The sequence below is a fragment of the Trichosurus vulpecula genome, chromosome 6 (genome assembly GCF_011100635.1).
Source record: "Trichosurus vulpecula isolate mTriVul1 chromosome 6, mTriVul1.pri, whole genome shotgun sequence".
Classification (NCBI taxonomy): Eukaryota; Metazoa; Chordata; class Mammalia; order Diprotodontia; family Phalangeridae; genus Trichosurus; species Trichosurus vulpecula.
Genome location: NC_050578.1, coordinates 206,265,917 through 206,286,278, shown reverse-complemented (window position 1 = coordinate 206,286,278; position 20,362 = coordinate 206,265,917). Strand labels below are relative to the sequence as shown.

General features: G+C 40.6%; 1 protein-coding gene across 5 annotated transcripts in view; it reads right to left on the bottom strand.

Moving 5' to 3' along the window:
• The window catches only part of SH3TC1 (SH3 domain and tetratricopeptide repeats 1), a 108,458-nt gene that overhangs the window by 43,752 nt on the left and 44,344 nt on the right, over positions 1-20,362 (bottom strand). For 4 of the 5 annotated variants that reach the window (XM_036763521.1, XM_036763520.1, XM_036763523.1 and 1 more), the window contains exons 2-3: positions 15,955-16,270; positions 3,868-3,939 (exon numbers count right to left, since the gene is read on the bottom strand). In XM_036763521.1, the coding sequence (XP_036619416.1) occupies positions 3,868-3,939; positions 15,955-16,228 (346 nt within the window). In that variant the 5' untranslated portion in view covers positions 16,229-16,270. The remainder of the gene's footprint in view (positions 1-3,867; positions 3,940-15,954; positions 16,271-20,362) is intronic. The other variant, XM_036763525.1, reaches the window with a different exon arrangement.

Genomic DNA, 20,362 nt, shown 5'->3' with positions numbered 1-20,362 from the left:
CCAGGTTGGAAACACTTCAAGGTGTAGGAATGAACTCTAAGTCTGTTGTCCTGTGATTGGACAGGGTCCTCCTGACATTGCCATGGAATGAGGAGTATTTTGGCCACAGCAACTCCAGATGAAGAGTTGTTAAGTTACAGAGGGCTCACAATCTGGTCTGGCAAAGGGGACATTCACAGCAATAGAAGTACAGACCCTTAAACTATGGAAGAATTATCACAAGCGATGATAATAATGGTTGATGTGCATGCCTTGTCTGTCTATTGTGTTAATTAATATAAAATAAATGGACCAAGGAAGAACAGCCTTTCACATTGTGATATTTCATTGCTTCCAAAGTCCTCTGGGATAACTTCACTCCAGATCTCACTGAAGCTATCTATTATGGGAAATCAAAAATCATTGTTTTTGGTATTTATAATATTATTAATAGCATGATCATTATACATGGGGCAGCTGGGTGGTACAGTGGATAGAGCCCTGGGCCAGAGGTAAGGAAGACATGAGTTCAAATCTGACTTACTATGACTCTAGGCAAGTCACTTGACTCTGTTTGCCTCAGTTTCCTCATCTGTAAATTGAGCTGGAGAAGGAAATGGCAAACCAGTATCTTTGCTTAAGAAAACCCCAAATAGACACGAGTCAGACACTACTGAAACAAATGACTAATCTCAGATAATCACACAGATGATTCCATTAATCCTACATCATTCAGTTTCCATCCAAGGGGTGCTAGAACATTTATGCCTATGTCCTTTCTGACATAAAACAGGACACCACCATTTCCCTCCCCTTCCCAAGGAGGTTTCTACAAATTGGAACCTAGAATGAGGTTGCTCTCAGACTGTGGAAGCCAGGAATACCTAGAACCTATTTTCACAACTATGTAGGGACATATTCAGTGGCAGACTGTGACCAACCTACCTCCCACCAGAAGCCCCTAGAGGGAAACAGAGCAATGGATGGAACTTTGGACTTAAGGGTTTTAATCCTGCCTCAAATACTTACCAGCTGTGACCCTGGGTAAGTCAGCCTCAACTTCCCCATTTGTGAAATGAGAGAATTATAATGGATGGCCTTCAAAGTCCCTTTCTTATATGATCCTATGATCCTACAAGTTTGCTTTTCTGAAAAATGTTGGAACAGGTATCTCTGAGGTCCTTCCAGCTCTAACCTTCTCTATTCTAAGGGTTCTTCCTGTGTTCTATGATAATTTTGACAACCAACAAACCAGCATTGTGATATAGGGTGACAAAAAAGAAACATAAGCGTGGTAACTACTCTCCAGCAACCTCTGGGTCCATGTAGAAGAATCCTTTGGTCTTCAGAGATGAGCAAGTTATATAATCTAGTGGAAAGATCACTGGATTAGGGCTTGGAAGATCTGAGTTCTAATCCCACAATGCTACTTACTACCCCTATGACCTTGAACAAATTACTTCACTTACTGGCTTTCTGTTTCCTTGATCTATAAAAGGAGGAAGTTGGATTAGATGACCTTCCAGGCCCCGTTCAGCTAGAAAACTCAAGAGTCTATGACTATGAAAGACTAGTAACCCTACTGATTGTTATTTAAAAAAAAATAAAGACTACCTCAAGATCACACATGCTATTCGGTAAGAATAACATAGTTATTTTTTGATTCTTTGGTCTTTCATGGTGTGTAACATCAAGGAGCCTAAATAGATGAACTCCAAAATTAAGTCCCCCTTTTCTGAACTCCTGTATTTCTTACTGACTTTAGCTTCATTACTCATTGTGGCCTGGAAATGAAGGCTTTTATTATTGTTTATTTTAAATAAATATATTATTATTATTATTAATTAGTGAAGGCTTCATAGAGATGGCAGGGCTTGGACCAACCTCATTCCATAGCTTACTGAAAAAATTACATGTGGAGAAGGCCAGATACTGCGCCTTGAAGGGCTTCACCCTTTCAGTTCTGGAATTTCTGCTCTAAGACCCTGCTGATCTGAAGAGTGAGATTCTGACATGGCCAACTATATCTAGGAGGGCTCAAGCCATGCTTCCCTCCACGTCCTGGTCATCATCTCCTCATTTGCCTCACCCCTCCTTCCTACCAGCTTTCAGGTTCTAGAATCATAATCAAATCAACATAATCATTGCTACTAGAAAGGGTGTCAATCTCTTCCATTCATCATCCCATTCCCCCATCATTCCAAACCAAAGTGGCCACAACTCCACTAGTGGTGTTGTCTCCCCCATCAGGATATAAGCTCATTGAAAACAGATATTATCTTCACTTTCACATCTATATCCTAACCTCTTAGAATATAAGTGCCTAATAAGTGCTTTTTAATTCATTCATCCATTCATAAGCTTCTCTGATGAGCCTCAACAGATGTTTGACTTTGTTGGGAAACACTTCTCAATATCTAACCCAACTTCTTCTTTCTGTACTTTCTGTACTTCTGTACTTCATACCCTTCCTGTCCCTACTCTCACACAGGAACATATATGTCCGCTGCTTGCTGTCCCTCCCTTAATGGATGTAAAATTTCATTGCTACTTTGTAAGGCTATTCAGAGTTGAGATGTTGGCAATGTCCTGGAACACAGCACTAGAAGTGACCTGAGAGCTCAGATTGCCAGAGTTAGAAGAAATCTTATATTCCATAGAGCCCAAACCCTCCAATTTATAGATAAGGGAACTGAGACCTAGAGAAGGAAGTAAGTCAGCCAAGGTCACAGCATGTTACTATTTGGCAAAACTTCTGAAAATTTTCTTGTTCTAAATACAAAAGGCATCATTTAGCTTACTAACTGTTACCCCAAACAGAAATTGTTGTCACAACATATGATAAGTTTACAGAGATGCTTGGGTTTATTTTGCCTAATCCATGAAAGGACATTTTGTTTCTAAATTAAATACAGGGGAATATTTGTGGTTACTCACCAGCCATTCAAAGGACCAAACAAAACACCCCAGGAAATCACCATTCTCTTCCTATACTCACAGTATTCCCTCTTCCATCTGTCCACGGAAAGCTTGTCCTTCTTACTTTCCTGTAGGACCTAACTCATGGAGCCTTTCCTCATTCCAGGCATGTAGAAGATGAATCAGGGAATGACTATTTGTGTATAAAAATAGCTTTTTTTCTCTATTGCAAACAGACTTACCCCAGGTACTTTCTAAATAGTGAATCTCCTGGGTGTATTTAAATTAAAAGTAAACTTTGATGAGCTTCTCCAGGAACACCCCTGTTATAGGAAGTGAGGAAAACCTGCATTGTATCAAAGATACATAGACTCTGTGTGGGGGTTTGGAGAGGGACGAGCCACGATCTTAGACATAGCTTTCTACAGAAAGGAAGAGCCAAAGAAAAACAGAAAGGATCCCATGTTTCATCTAAGCCTAGATTATGAGCCCAAGTACTACTACCTTAAACAGAGTAATAATGAAAATTTGGAACTCAAAATCTTATGAAAATGAATATTGAAAACTATCTTTACAAGTCATCGGAAAAAATACTAAGTGCAAAAAAATAAATATTTTTTTTTAAATAGAGTAATGATGTGATAAAAGTGACTTTAGAATTTAGATTGTAAATCTGAACTAGACATTTTGGAGTCCAGGAAAAGCAGCATGAAAGTAAAGCAACTTGTTCCTTTATGGTGTGAAAATAATGAATGAAATAATTAGGACATTCAGTTAGTCAGTAAACATTTATTAAGTGCCTGCTATGTGCCAGGCACTGTTCTAAGCACTGAGCTAAGTTGTTCCTTGTGGGTACTGCTAAAGCAATGCATGTGTTAAATATATGCACCTTCTAAATTTCTGTGACCAGCACAAAACTCTAGTTACCCCACCCTAGTTAAAGCTCTGCCACTATGTAATGCTTGGTACCTGTTGGAAAAGTCCCCATCTGGCCAAGAGATGTCCCCACAGTGCCCCTGCAGCCATCAGAGAGCCGAGTATCTGTAATAAAAAAAGAATTGTGAAAGTGAACAAAGTTTTACAACAAGATTAAGAATACCGAACTTCAGCAGCACATAGAGTACTGAAGGTTCCTCTCTCTCTCTCTCTCTCTCTCTCTCTCTCTCTCTCTCTTTCTGTCTCTCTCTCTCTTTCTGTCTCTCTCTCTCAGAACTGGAGGTAACCTTCAAGACAGTCTAGTCCAATACCATGATTTCCCAGGGAGACAAAGGCCCAAGGATCAGAATTAACTGGCCCAAGTCCATACAGTGAGTTAGCAGCTGAATCTGGCCCAGAATCCAATGCTTTTACAGCTACCATGCTTTCTCTCTTAAAAGAAAATTCTGTTATGGTACTATTCCTACATACACACACACACACACACACACACACACACACACACACACACACACCCTACCACCACCACTACCACCACCACCACCACCTTTCCTTAAATCTCTGCTTGCTTGCTACACACTAGAGAAATTAGGTCATTACTGTATATGGAATATGGGTCTGATGCTGGACTTTGTCCATTGTTGAAGAACGAGCTTTGATTAAGTCTAGAGAGACGTCTACCTGAGTTCACAGGATAGTCGGTGATCAGACTGTAGCTATGGTACCATACTACAGAGTAGAGTGTAGTGAACAGAGAGCTGGTCTTGGAGTCAGGAATACCTGGCACAAAGTCCTGTCTTGGTTGTGACCCTGGGCAATTTACTTAACCCTTCAGTACCCAAACAATCCTCAGAAACTATAAAATTTAATGGAGCTGATCTTCATTGAGTAGACATTCACAACCTAGGGCTCCCTACACTGATGAAATCTTGTGTGTGTGTACATGTGTATGTGTGTGTGTGCATATTTATGCATACATACACACATGCATGAATATACATGCATATGAATGTATGTAGGTATATAGATATATGCATATATTTACATATATGCATGTGTATATGTATGTGTGTTTATGTTGTATATGTGTGTATGTACTATGTATGTATTGAATGTCTATAAACACATATATACATATTATCTATCTGATATCTATCTTAAAGCCAGTGATCTTTGAGAGTTGCTAAATTGTAGCTTTTCTCAGCAATACAAGGACCAAAAACAATTCCAAAGGACTCATGATGGAAAACGCCATCCACATCCAGAGAAAGAACTATGGAGTCAGAATGCAGAGCGAAGCAGACCGTTTTCTTTTTTTGTTTTTCTTTCTCATGGTTTCTCCCATTCATTATAATTCTTCTATATAACATGACTAATATGAAAATATGTTTAATAGGAATGTAGGTGTAGAGCCTATATCAGATTGCAGGCTGTCTTGGGGAGGGAGGGAGAGAAAATTTAAAACTTGTGGAAGTGAATGCTGAAAACTAAAAATAAATTAATTATTTAAAAAAGAGAGAGTTGCTAAGTTGAATAAGCTTTATGATCTGCCTCGATAAAACAGTCCTCACCATATGACTTTACACATCCTTGAAGCACAGAAGTATATGGGGAGGGTACGACTTGAGCTCCACTGGACAGAGACTCAGAATGTACTGACTCCAGATTCAAGGACAATGTTGCTGGTCTCATTAAACCCCGACCTTGTGCTGCTTCCTTCTCATCAGCCTCTCTTTCTTCTCAAAATTAGAACTAGAGACTTTGCTTAAAATATTTTTTTCCTTGTGTGGCTGACCTGTTTAAACTCTTGCTAGCTCCCCATTGCCTGCCAAAGAATGCTGGATTCAGAATCAGGATACCTTGGTTTGCATCTCAGCTCTGTCATTTCCTCTGACCTTAGACTTGGTTCCTTAACCTCTCGGGGCTTTTTCCTGATCTATCAAATGAATGTACTGGACAAGATGACCTCTACGGTTCACTTCCCTCACCCCTCACCTCTAAATTCATAATTCTAGAACTCCCATGCTTGACACTCAAGACCTCTCCAATGTGGCCACACTATTCTCTTATGCACGAGCAATTCCCTCCAAGGACAGCTATTTAGTGCTCCTCTACTCACTCTGTTCCCCTGGAAGACCCTGTTCCCATCTCCTGATTGATCTAAATCCTTCCTCCAAGCAGTAGAATGAGGTTTGGTAGAAAGAGTACCACACCTACTGTCAGAAAGACCCAAGATCAAATCCAGCCTCAGACATTTACTAGCTATGTAAAGTCAATGATTAACCTAAATGCCTCACCTCGGTTTTCTTATCTATAAAATAAGGATAATGATAGCACCTATCCCTTATTATGAGAACAAAATAAGATATTTGTAAAGTGTTTAGAAAACCTCAAAGTGCTGTATAAATGTGATGATTATGAAGATGATGATGACGATGATGATACAACCCCTTACCAACATGTTTTGGCTTTGTACTTCTGGTGCCTAGCATAGTTCCATACCTACATCTGGCACTTAACAACGTTTGCTTAATAGACTGAATTGATTTGGCATCCTCAGCTCACATTACCTTTCCCCCTCCCCAGGCTCTAGCTCAGGCTGATTGGCCTCAGCTGAACATTCCTCTGGCCTCTAATCCGTACCACTAGTGTCTTAGTGGTCTCACAGCTGTTTTCTATCTCCCTTAAGACTGAATTGCAAACTAAGCTTCCAGATGGTGAGGCAGGTCTCAGGGTACTCATTGCCTCCACCCAGGCCCCAACTCTCTAGTGCTTTCATACCCATGATCCCCTTTCATCCCCATGACAACTTTATACGGTCAGTAGGATAAGTATGATTGCACAATGCTCCCTATCCATTGAGGAAAATGAAGGTCAGAGGGGTTTTATAAGTCACTTACCCAAGGTCGCCTAAGTGGCACAGACCACTTGAAGTCAGCTCCCCTCTCCAGAGAATTTCGAACTTAAATTTAAAAAAAAAATTAATACTAATTTTTTACATTTAATTGGGAAATATTTAAAGAAATTTTTAAAAAAAATTAAAAAATAAAATGTATAGGTTCAAATTCTAAGCTGTGCCACTCACTGGCTGTGAGATTTTACTTTCTCACAACTGTCTTAGTCCTGACTGGAAACCAACATACATATGCCTTTTCAGTAATATTTTAATATTTAATTTAATGTGGGACTTTAAAATGAACTCCTTGAAATGCTTCTGTCTGTCAGAGACCACTTGACAGAAATAACACTGGATTTAGAGTGAGCTGTGTGACCACGATCAAATTACCTAACCTCTCTGATTCCCACTTTGTTCTGCTTTAAAGCAGAGAAAATAAGCCTCCCTCTGCCTCCCTCAGAGTGGTTGTATGGTTTGAGAGAAATAACATATGTGGAAGTACATTATAAACATACTACATGGGACATAAGTAGAGTTCTATTGTTGTAACTGCTTTAATGAAATCAGTAGATCTGGACTCAAGTCTGGTCTCCACCACCACTCACTAGCTATTCAACCTTTAGCAAATCACTTCTACTCTTTGGCCTCAGTTTTTCTATCTGTAAAATGGAGTGGGGGGCACGAATGCATCATAAAAAAATGATGACTGAGAAATTCATGGAAACTTGGAAAGGCTTGTGTGAAACAATGCATAATGAAGAAAGAAGAATGAGGAATTATAATAAACAAAAGATAGTAACGATGGAGCTAAATTCAGATGAACTGTGATAGACAATCTCAATTTCAAAGAGATGATGAAGCACACTTCCCTCCCTCAGTAGAAATGTGGGGGACTATGGGTAAGGGGTGTACCATACACAATCAAGGCAAAGTTGATGTTTCCATTGGTTTTGATAAACTCTTTTTCTTTGTTACAAGCAAGGCTTCAAGGGAAGGATGGGACCATACCTGGTCATGTTCCACACACAGGTCAAGACAAGGTGGGATGTGTGAACTACTTTCTAAGAATTCAAGGGAGAGGTGGGGGTGGGGAGTATATACTAGGAAATGACTGATAAAAGTAAGAGGCATAAATATTTGTGTCTTGTTTTGCATCAGACTTGTTATTTTTTTGGTGCGGGATACACCTTGTGAAGGAACACCGTGATACAATTCATAATCTCAGAGAATTGGGGGATGGGGATGGATGAGCACAGACAAATTAAGTACCTTGCTTAGGGTCATACAGCTAGTATGTATCAGGTGGGCCTTAAACTCAGGTTTTCATGACTTTGAGGCCACCTCCTTATGAATTGTGCCATGTTACCTCTCACTAAAACTTAAAAATAAAGTAAAATGGGGTAGGGAGAGGAAGGGAGAGAAGGTAATTATACTAGACTATAAAGTCTTTCTCCACTCTAAATCCTATGATCCTTTATTTTGTTTGGCTACAGTATATTTCTGTAAAACGTTCAGAGAGAACAGCTCTTAGTTTCACACAAAAGACAGTTCCCACAAGCCACCACTCTCTCCTCCCACTTGACTGCCAGTGATGGAAAGCTCCCATTTGAACTGGGTGTTTGGTTGGTATCTCAGAGGGATTTAACAGGACAAATATCAACACAACAGGGTAGTTTTCCTCTCTCACCTGGAGGTGGAGAGAGAGAAAAAATAAAACAAAACCAATGCAATAATTCTAAGGCTATCAACTGGGGCCAGCTTTAGTTTGGCAGATTTTCAGCCCTGGCAAGGGAATGAGCTGAGCTCATGAGGTGTTCAGACAAGGCTGCAAATCGTGTCATTTCCTAGCCAAGCTGCCACCTATCTCTCTTGGTCCACTTCCCCTGGTGAGTCATAACCACACGGGGAGACAGGCAGCTGGAGCAAGCTCTTATCTTGTCCCTGCTCGTTTGCAGAAGTGGAGAAAGAGCCTTCCTCAGATGCAGCAGGTCTAGTTTGAAGCTTGGATTTTGTAGGATCTGAGGTTGGAGAGCTACAAGAGATCAATTCGTCCAAGAATTCTTAACATTTTATGTGTCACGAGCCCCTGTGGCAGTCTGGTGGAACCTTAAAGACCCCTTCTCAGAACCCTACTTTAAAATGCATAAAAGAAAATGCATAGGATTATAAAGGAAAACCAATTATATTGAAATACAGTTATCAATATATGTATTTAAAAAAAAGGTCATGGACCCAATATTAAGAATACCTAAATCCCACTCCCCCACGCCCATTTTAGAGTGTTAAGAACTGAGGCCCAGAGAGGAGACTGGAGGTGTTTGTGGTGACCCAGATAAATTCTCTAGCTGACGAAGCTAAGAGCTCCACCTACAATGACTGGTTTACAGGCTGACGCTTTTGTAAGGATACCTGTTCCTAAAGACTGGAAGGGCTCTTCTGGGCTACTCAGAGAAGGAAAAACCATGTAGAAATAGACCTTCTCAGTTCCCCTGGATGGAACCAAAAGCCCAGCTGCCTTAATCAAGGAACGAAGGTCAAGTGGGTGGAGAGGTAGCACGGTGTAGCTAACCGACCTCCTAGCTTTGTTATTAACTTAGTGTGGCCTAGTATAAGCCCCTTTCCCTCTTTGGGCCTCAGTTCATGCCTCTGTAAAAGGAAGGGAGTGACAAAAATGATCTCAAAGGTCTGTTCCAGCCCTGAATCCTATGATTCTAAGAACCTATAGCAAAACACCAATGTATTAAATCTGTGAGTCTGACACTGAAGGAGCGTGCCACACCAGTCAACTGCCTGTTGTATTAGCCTCCTAGTCCCATCCAAAAATCATCACTGGTACATGCAGTTGGTCCACATCATCCCCCACATCTCTACTATCCCACTCCAACTTGACTGTTATCCCTAAGCCCATTCCAATATGCCTTTTGGAATCTCTGTTCTATTAGCAATAAAGTCTTCAATGTCTTAAAGCTTTCAAAATAATGGAAACCCTGCTCTCCTCATAAGGATAGATATTATATCCCCAGCAACCCTCTGGCTTCTATTTCTCTTGATACTCCCAATCTGCAAAGCTAGAAGAGAATTTATCCAGTTAACAGAATCATAAAGGGGCCTCCGATGGCATCTATTATAACCCTTGCCTAAGCAGAGCACCTCCCTCACTCTGCACATTACTTCTACTAATGTCTCACTATCACCTCCTTTACTCTGGATGTTTTTATTTCTATTAATGCAGTATTGGGGTTGGTTTTTTTTTTTCTTGGTTGCTGAATAATACTGCTGACTCACTGAATATAAAGACTACCTGTATCCTTAAGTTTTGTTTATAATGACCCCCACTCTATATTCTGTACTTCTGCAAGTAATTGTCTAATCTAAATTCAGAACTGCCTATTTATCTCTATAAAATTTCTATTATTGGGGGCAGCCAGGTGGCACAGTGAACAGAGCACTGGACCTGGAGTCAGGAGGACTTGAGTTCAAATCTGGCCTCAGACACTTGACACACACTAGCTGTGTGATCTTGGGCAAGTCACTTAACACCAATTACCCTGCCTTTCCCCCTCCAAAAAAAAAATTCTGTTATTGCCAGCCTACTGTTCCCAGCCTGTTGAGATCCATTGGCTTATGATCTTCTCTACTCTACTCCCTGCATTCATTCAGAGCAGCAAGGGGGCACAGCGGATGGAGCACTGGGCTTGGAATAAGGAAGATGTGAATTCAAACCCAGCCTCAGACATTTCCTAGCTATGTAACCCTGAGCAAATCACTTAACTTCTCAGCCTCAGTTTTCTCATCTATACAATGGGGATAACAGCAACCTTAAAAGATTGTTGTGAGGCTCAAATGAGATAATATTTGTAAAGTTCTTAGCACAGTGCCAGGAACACACTAGAGGCTTAATAAATGCCTATTCCCTTCCCCCACATACTCTTATTCTTTAGTCCTTATATGAAGATAGGGGCTCAATAAAGATTTTTGATTTGAATTGAATGCAACAGGGGTTAGGAGAGATCCCTAGGACAGGCTACATCCTTCCAGGCTATGACTGTTCCCTTCTCTACCACCTCTATGTCTCCACATAGAGCCAGTTTTTAATCTACCTAATTTTACTATCATCATGCACCATTCTCCATCTTGCCCTAAAGGATATGATGATAGATTGTCAAAAATCTTCCAGAAATACAGATAAATTGTGTTGTTATATATACAACATTTTCCTGATCTAGCTAACCTTTTTTGTGTGGATGACAGTGGGGGGAAAGTCTGAACCTGGGATTTTGTCAGGGTGGGAAATCCCTGCTAAGGAAACTCCCTGGCTCATGTAACTCCTCTGCATCTTATTAATCTTAAAGAGTTACCCAGACCACTTGCTTATGGTCACATAGTCTATATGTATTGAACCTGGGACTTCCTGAGCCCAAACCAATCAACCCTCTACACACCATACCACAACGCCTCTGCCAAGTCTGATGACCATCTCAAAAACAGGAAATGAGATTAGTCTCAAACGATCTGTTTGCAATGAAGTCAGCTTAGTTCTTAGTGAGAATTGATTCCCTAAGCACATGCAAACCATCCCATTAATAATATGTCCTACAGTTTTGTCAGGAATTGACACCAAGCCCATAGTCAATCTTCTGAAAACTTTACCTTCTTCTTTTGAAGAAAGAAAAAGGGAGGATCTCTAATCTCTAATCCCAGAATTTAGGTACGGGAAGGCCCACTAATTTTACAGATGAAGTAATCATGGACCATAAAATTGAGTGACTTGATCACGATCACACAGGCAGATTCAGTTCTAGATCTTCTGGCTCCCAATCTAATTCTTTTTCCTCTGTACCATGTTGCCAGCGCCTTTCTACCTCCTTACTTTTCAAATATTTCCAACTTGGCACAGCCATCAAAAAAAAAATCACAGAATTCTCCAGCTGGGAGATGTTTTCAAAGCCATCCCCAACTTCCAGGACACCTGACCAATGGTCATCCAAGCTCTGCTTGAAGACCTTCAATGAAAGAGAGCTTACTACCTTCCAAGGCAGCCCATTTCACTTTGGGACTGTTCCAATTATTGGAAAGCTCTTTGGGACATCAAGCTTAAATCCACCAATGTCTGTCTCCTGGTTCTTTCCTCTGGAGCCAAGCAGAACAAATCTAATACTTCTTCTGAGGGTGGGACTTCAAACACTCAAGGAGAACCCTCATGTCCCCCCTGAATTTTCAAGCTAAATACCCTCAGTTTCTTCAGCTGACCTTCATACAACATGGACTCCAGATTATACTGTCCATTTAGCAACGTGGAATACAATATGGTCAAACTGTGCCCTTTGAATTGACTGAAAGAAGCTTGAGAGTCTCTCAGAATTGTTGTCTTATCAATTCACTTTGTCTTGGTTTTGAATTCCTTCTAACTGTTTTTGTTCACAACATCAAAGAATTTCAGAGTTCACAGACTATCAGAACAGGAAGGGGAGCAGATTTTAGAGAAACTTCCTAACCATTGAAGCTGTCCCAAGCCAGAAAGCATTAGCCTTGATAAGCAGTAAGTTTCTCGTCACTGGATGTGTACAACTGGATGCCAGAATGCTATTTCTCTGCATGTTCAGTGAATGAATGAAAAACGAATGTCAGCATTTATTAAGCATTTATTATGTGTCAAGCACTGAAGATACAAATAGAAAAATCCAGATAGTCTCTGCTCCCAAAGAGCTCATAACCTTGAGCTAGAGAGCAAATATTGAGAGCGTTCAGTCAAAGGGCAGATGGGGAGACTCAGAAATACTAAGGGTTCAGAACCAGGGAGGATGGCAAGGGCCATGGGTCCTTGGGGTTCCATAGAAGAAATTCCTGACAAGTAGGACTAGATAGGTTCTGAGACCCTTTCCTAATGTGAGATTCTGGTATTCCCACAATTGAATATATGAAGGATCTGTAATTTTATCAGCTGAGATAAATCCCAGTATGAGAACTCCCATTAATGAATCTTCCTATGATTCGGTAGGTAAGTTGAGGGGGGTGAGATGTGAAATGGCTGGAGTCAACCAGCGTCAGAGGCAGAATTTGAACCCAAGTTTTCTTGATTCCAATCTCAGGTCCCAATCGCTCTGTGCTGCTGCATCTTCTAACACCTCATGCCAGTGTGACAATTAATACATTGCCCCTACTCTACCCAGGCATCTACACCTGACTATATCCTGCAGGGCAATGGACAGAGTCTTTCAGGAACCATCCAATCAAACCAGGCTGATAGCTGCTACCTAGATTCTGTGAAGGGTTATTTCTGCATGGGACATGGGACATGGGACAAGTACTGAATTATGTGGTTACTATTCAGCTACATCTAAAAAGGTGTTCACCTTCTTTTATCAGGGCTACTGAAACCCCACATAATAACATTATCCTGACAACTATTGTGTTTTCTTTACATGCTTTTCAGTTGTGTCTGACTCCTCATGACCCCTTTGGGAGTTTTTTTTCGCCAAAGATCCTGGAGTCATTTGCCATTTCCTTCCCCAGCTCATTTTATAGATGAGGAAACTGAGATAAACAGGGTTAAGTGACTTTCCCAGGGTCACACAGCTAGTAAGTGTCTGAGGCCAGAGTTGAACTCATGAAGATGTATCTTCCTGCCTCCAGGCCCAGCACTCTATTCACTGACCCACCTAGCTATCCAACAACATAGTAGGTTTATTTATGGCTTTAGTTTGATAACATTTATTGCATATTACTTTACAGTTGGCCAAATGCTTTGTGCATGTGATGTAATTTGATCCTCAGAACAACCCTGTAAAGTGGGTTTACTGTATCTATTTTACGAATGAGGAAACTGAAGCTAGGAAAGGCTGAGACTTGCTTGGGGTCACACAGCTAGCAAGTGTTCGAATCAGGATTTAACTCAGGTCTTCCTGACTCCAAGTCCAGCACTGAGCCACTTGATCTCCAAAAACAACCCTCTGAAGTCACTAGTACAAATAGTCAGAAGACCTGCTTTAACGCTTACTAGATCTGTCAACAGAGCTGTCACCTTATCTCCCTAGGCTTCAGTTTCCTCATTCATCCCAAAGGAATAACACTACTTGATAATCCTAATAGTAAGTGAAGTTTATATACTGTTCTCAAGTTTGCAAAGCACTTTTCATGCATCATGTCACTTGAGCTTCACGACCACCTTGGGAGGTAGATGCTGCACCTTTGGTTATCCTCATTTTACAGGTGAGGATGGTACAGCTGAGGTAGGTTATTAATAACAAGTTATTAATAACTTGTATATATGATCATGCCCCTAATAAGTGTCAGAGGTGGGATTTGAACCCAGATCTTTGAGCCTTCAAGTCCAGCCCATTCCATCATGAGACCTCTTCCATGCTACCTCTCTTGCTCTCTCTCTCACAGGATCTTTGGAAGGAAAGCACTTTGGGAAATATAAAATGCTTTAGGAACAGGAGCTATTGTCATCAGATCATTTTGACAAATGGTCAAAAATTGAGGCTAAGAGGTTAAGTGACTGCTCCAAGGTCACAGAGCTAGTAAGTGATAGATTAGGACTCAAATGCAGCTGCCTTATCTTCTCAGGGTAAAAATCACCAGTTCCTTCAACCAGGCCAGAAGATTTGGAGTAGAAGTAGGAGAGAAGGGGGACAGCATAGCTGTCTTCAAGTATGAGGAAGGGTGTAATGTAGAAGAGAGTCATAACTTGTGATTGGTCCCTGCAGACAAAACTAGAAGGTCAATGAGTGGAAATTTCAAGGAGGCTGACTTCCATATAATAAAAGAAAGTACTTCCTAACAGTTAGGGCTATCCAACCATTGAATGAAATGAACCACTTGGTGAGGTATTAAGGTCCCCATATAAGATCATGGATGACGATAAATCTAGGTCTGGAAGGAAGCTCAGAGGCCCGCTAACCCAACCCCCTCATTTTGCATATGAGGAAATAGAGGCCAGGGTGGTTAAATGACTTGACTTGGAAAAGGTCTCTCTCTCTCTCTCTCTCTCTCTCTCTCTGTCTCTCTCTCACACACACACACACACACACACACACACACACACACACACACACATACACACAGAGTAAACGTCAAAAGTAAGATTTGAACTCAGGTTCTCTGACTCCAAAGCTAGTGCCCTTTCCATTATACCATGTTATATTAATAACAGATTACATTTTTATAACATTTCAAGATTTGCAAGGCATTTTAAATACACTATTTTATTTGATCCCCTTAACAGATCTGTGAGGTAGGCATCTATTAGCTTCAATTTACAGATAAAGTAACTGAAGCATCAAGAGGTAAGTTACTTATCCAAGGTCACTCAGTAATAAATATCAAGGCTAAACTAGATTTCCAAGAGCTTCTTCTACTTGGCAGTTTCCACAACTCTGTGACTGGGGGAATTCTCTAAAACCCCCAAAGTTGCTTCTCACACGGTCTGTTCCTATTAGGCTCTATTCACTCAGGCTGCCTTGGGGATAGGTGGCAAATTTCTCCAACTTTTTCTCACTGGCACCCTTTTAAAAAAGCCTTGTCCTCATGGTGCGGTGAAAAAAAAATGTGAACTTGGATTCCGTAGACTTAGGTTTGAGCCCTGGCTTTGCCTTGCTAGTTGTGTGACTTGGGAAAGCCTGCCTTATTTACTGCCTTAGTTTCTTAATCTATAAAGTGAGGGAGTTGGATTAAATCAAGGTTTTTAATCTTTTTTTTTTTTTTTATCATAGTCCCCTTTGGAGATCTGGTGACATCTATGGACCTCTTCTCAGAATAACGTTTTTAAATGCATAAAATAAAATTCATAGGATTACAAAGGAAACCAATTATATTGAAATACATTTATCAAAATATATAAAAAAACACAAGTTCATGGGCCTTAGGTTAATAACCCCTGGATTACATGATCCCTAAGGATATCTCTTTTAGCGTTCCATTTTAGCATATTATACAGGTTATGACCTAAGCTTTCTTCCAGTTCTAAATATCTGTCCTTCTGTGTTCTAAAGACCCTGATGCTTTAAGATTCTGTGATCCTAGCATTCTTTATTCTCTTAACAATAAATGTTATACTTCTTCTCCCCATCCCTTGACTATACCTGTACTTTTAGAAAGAAAAAATATTCTGACTAGTAGAAGATATCTGTCTCCCTATGAGGAAGAAGATGAGAGGAAAAACAAACAAGAGAAAAGGAAAACCGGGGCAGGAAAACACCAGGAGAGATGAATGGAGTTCCTACCCATCTTTCCTGACACAAAGGTTTCTTCATTCTCTTTTTCTCCTGGAAGCTTGGGAGCCTTGATGGGTCTAGTTGGTCCCTGAAGTCCATCAAGAATATTCCTCCTCCAATCCTGGTCTTTCCTTTCCAAAGACCCCATTGGCTTCCTTCCCATCAGAGGAGCCAAGCGCTGCTGCCATCCCTCCTCCTCTTCCTCCTCTTGGTTAGCCCGGGGCTCGATGTCTGGGATGAAGCATTTTACTGTTGCATCAGCCGGGACCACCAGCCCTTCCATGACTTGTGGATTCACTCCTTGCTATAGGATCTGCATGACCAGCTGTCCAAAGGAAAAAAGAAAGAAAAAAAAACCCACTGTTTTCAGAGAGGAGGACCTCCTAGGGAAATATCCTGTTGTTGAAAAATCACCATCAGGAGAACAGGAAAGAACTTTCCTTCCTTTCTTCCCAATTATGTGCAAACACTGGGATTCCATGTGTCCTGTCTGACTCGTCCATCCCCAGTAACATGGGGGCCCACTGCATGCTTCCACAGACAGCTCACACCCCCTACGAGGCTCAATCACCAAGCAGAAACACAGAACAGCAGAGATACTCACTTTACAGATCAGAAAACTGAAACTCAGAAGGATGAGGTGACTTCCCTAAGTTTTAAATATTATAGAAGCAACAGCAACTGACATTTACATATTGCTTTGGGTTTACAATGCTCTTTTCTCGCACCAACCCCTTGAGGTAGATGAAACAAGTGTTACTGTCAGCATTTTAGAGGTGCCAAAGATCAGAGAATTAGAGAATGTCAGAGTCCCAGACTAAAACCCAGTCTTATATCACATGCTTCAATCCATCCATCAATAAGGAGTTGTTAGTTACTTGCTAAGTGCCAGAGGCTCTGCTAGGTGCTGGAGATGCAAATACTAAGAATAAAACAACCCCCACTCCCAGGAAGCTTTCAGTCTCATAGGGAAGGTAATGACCTTGACCTTTGGTAATGAATCTATCTCTTCACCTATAAAATGATAATAGTAACACTTGTTTTATCTACCTCACAAGGCTGGTGTGAAAAAAGGGTGTTATAAATTTTAAAGCAATATATAAATGTCAGTTGTTGTTGCTGTTATAATAATAATTATAGGCAGCTAGGTGGCTCAGTGGTTAGAGCACTGGGCCCAGAGTCAGGAAGACCCGAGTTCAAATCCATCCTCAGACACCTACTGGTTGTGTGACCTTGGGCAAGCCACTTAATCTCTGTTTACCTTAATCCACGGGAGAAGGAAATGGTAAACCAGTCTAGTGTCTTTGCCAAGAGAACCCCACATGGGGTCATGAAAAGTAGGACATCACTGAATAAAAATGAAATAATATAATTTCAAGTGTTCAATTGAATTTAAAAATTCATTCAATAAGAATAGTCGTAATTTAGTATTTCATTACATCACCACGATGGCCTAGAGAGGTAGGTGATATTACTATCCTCATTTTACAAATGAGAAAACTGAGGCAGACAGAGGTGAAGTAACTTGTCCAAAGCTAGTAAGTGTCTGAAGCCGAATTTGAACTCGGGTCTTCCTGACGTTAAGCCCAGTACTCCAACCACCGTGACCCTCAGCTTCTTAAATATAAAGTCCATGAATAAAAATGTAAACAAAGTTGTGAAATGCAAGGTAGTTTAGGAGAGAGGGTACTAGCTATTGAGGGGGCCAGGAAACACTTGATGCAGAGGATGGCACCTGAGCTACATCTTAAAGAACAGAGAGATTCTAGGAGGCAGAGAGAAGGAGAGAGTGAATGGGGGCATAGGAGACAGCCGTCATAGACACAGAGAGAGGAGACGAAAGGTCGTGAGGGAGGAACAGAGAGGAGGGCAGTTTGGTTTGGGGAAGACCCCAGATGTTTTCCTTCATTGTCACTGAAGCCCTCCTTTCCTCATGCCCCTCTTGGCCCTTTCTCCCCACTTTCAGCCCCAGATTGGTCTACCATCCCTGGGTAAACAGTGACAACAAACATTCCAACTCTGCCTTTCTCTTTCTCAGTGACTCCATGATTATAAAGCATCTCAGAATATTAAAACTGGAAGAGATCTCAGATATCGTTTAGTCCAACTTCATTTTACAGAAATGAGATGACCAAAGCATGATTTAAAACTAGAAGGGACCTTTGTGGTTATCAAGTCCAACCATGTCATTTTATAAACGAGGGAATTGCAACCCAGGAAAAGGAAGTGGTTTGTCTAAGAACAAAGTGATAGTTAAATGGCAGAGCAAGGATTTGAAAAAATGTTTTTAAAAACATTTTAAAAATACTTAATAGTCTATGTACAGTAGAGAAAGGTTTGGTTTTTTTTTTTAAAGCAGCTATTTTTGGGAACTGAATTAAAGTAGCGAGCATCAGCTTATCTTCTGTAGGCTCGCTGAAAGCATCCTCAGGATGATCCGTCTCTAGAGTACTTCATCCTGTCTCCACAAGGTTTTTATTTCTTTTACGAGGCCTGTCTAGTTTAGAATCTCTTCTATACAAAGATTATGAATATTTGGCATGGGGATATTTATTAACAATGTTGTATTAAATTTTTATGGATTAATATTATGTCTAGGAAATTGTGGACAACTGTTTGGGAGTTTTTGGTTTTTTTGTTTTGTTTTTTTTAGGGTGTGTGTCCACACCCAATTCTAGTACAGTTTACTTGTTGAAATTCTTAAGGCTATTTTAAGGTCTGTATTTCTGGTACAGAAATTTGACATCCCTGAATTTGTGAAAGATGGTGAGCTTCTGATGTATAATTTAGGCCACCAGGTTATGCCCTGCTGAGCATTTTGTAGGTGCTAAATTTTTAATCTGCATTGAAGCATCACCAGTTTCTTCCATTTCCTTACATAATCTGCAGTGATTAATTGCAACTTTTAAACTTATTATTATATTAGTTTGGATCTTGAATTTGGTCATTGTGGGGGAGCCTGGGTATGGTTCCAGGTGGGGAAACTCGCTCCATTGATACAGATTAACAATTTATTTGTAATTTAAATTCTTAGAGAATTACTCAGGCTTATTGAGAGGTTAAGTGAGGGCCCACATTCACACAGCTAGTATGTATCAGAGATGTGAATGGAACTCAGGTCTCATTCCACAGCTGGGCCTCTATTCACATTATTTAATAGCTCCCTCATGTATTTTATATAAAATTATCAGATTATTGGTATTACTGTGGGCTGCTCTTCCTCTCAGACTCTTTCCCCCTTTGGATTTTGTGGCACTGCTCTCTCTTGGTTAATCTTAGTCTCTTTTTGTCAGACATCAGCCTTTTCTTGACCTCTAATTAAGTGTTAGAGCTCTGTCTTGGACCTTCTCTTATAGCTATACTTTCTCCCTTGTGATCTCCCCTGTTCCCATGAGTACAATTGTCACACCTATGCAGATGGCTCCTAATTCTACCTATCAAGCCCTCACCCCACTCTTATGCTCCAGCACCACACCATCAATCGCTCAAGGACATCTCCTCCTGGAGGTCCTATCAGGATCTCAAAATCAGTATGTTTAAAATGTGATTTTGTCTATTACCCCCAAAACGTTCTCCCTTCTCCAAACTTCTCTGCTTCTGTTGGAATCTATCCATCCAGTTACCCAGGGTTGTCACCTTGGAGTCATCAACTCTTCTCTTTAGCCTTTACAACATAGCTAGTCAATTACCAAGTTTTGCTGCCTCTAACTCCCCAATACCTTTCTTATCAATTTCTGGTCCACACATAACCTCTACCCTATTTTAGTCCCTCAACACCTCCAACCTGGGTCATTGCAATAACCTCCTAATTCATCTTCCAATCTGTCCTCTACACAGCTGCCCAAATGATATTCCCAAGATACAGATGTGATCATGTATATAATAACCTTACTCAGAATCTTCATTGTTTCTTATTGACTATTGTAAAAATCTGGCATGTAAGGCCATCCTCAATCAGAATCCTCATGTATTTTCATATATCCCCCACATGCATTCTCCATCCTAGGCAAAATGGCCTGGTAGCTTATTACACATGCATGATAAGCCATCTCTTGCCACCAAGGGCTTTGCACAGGTCAGCGGCATTTCCTCTCACTGCTATGTCTTAAAATCTCTAGTTACCAACAAGACACATTTCAGGTGCCACCTCTTACTTAAGACCTTCCCTAATTTCCCTATTTATGCATGCTCTTACCTTCCTGAGACTACTTTGTATTATTTGTACACTTTTATCCCTGGCTCTGTTCCTCCCACCCCACCCCCAGGTGAACATAATCTCCTTGATGTCAGAGATAACTGGTTTTGTTTTTTCTGCATCTAGCACAGTGTCTGGTGAAGAGTTGGTGCTTAATAGCAATCATTCAATCAATAAATAAATAGTTATTAAGTTCCTTCTATGTGCCAGACACGGTGCTAA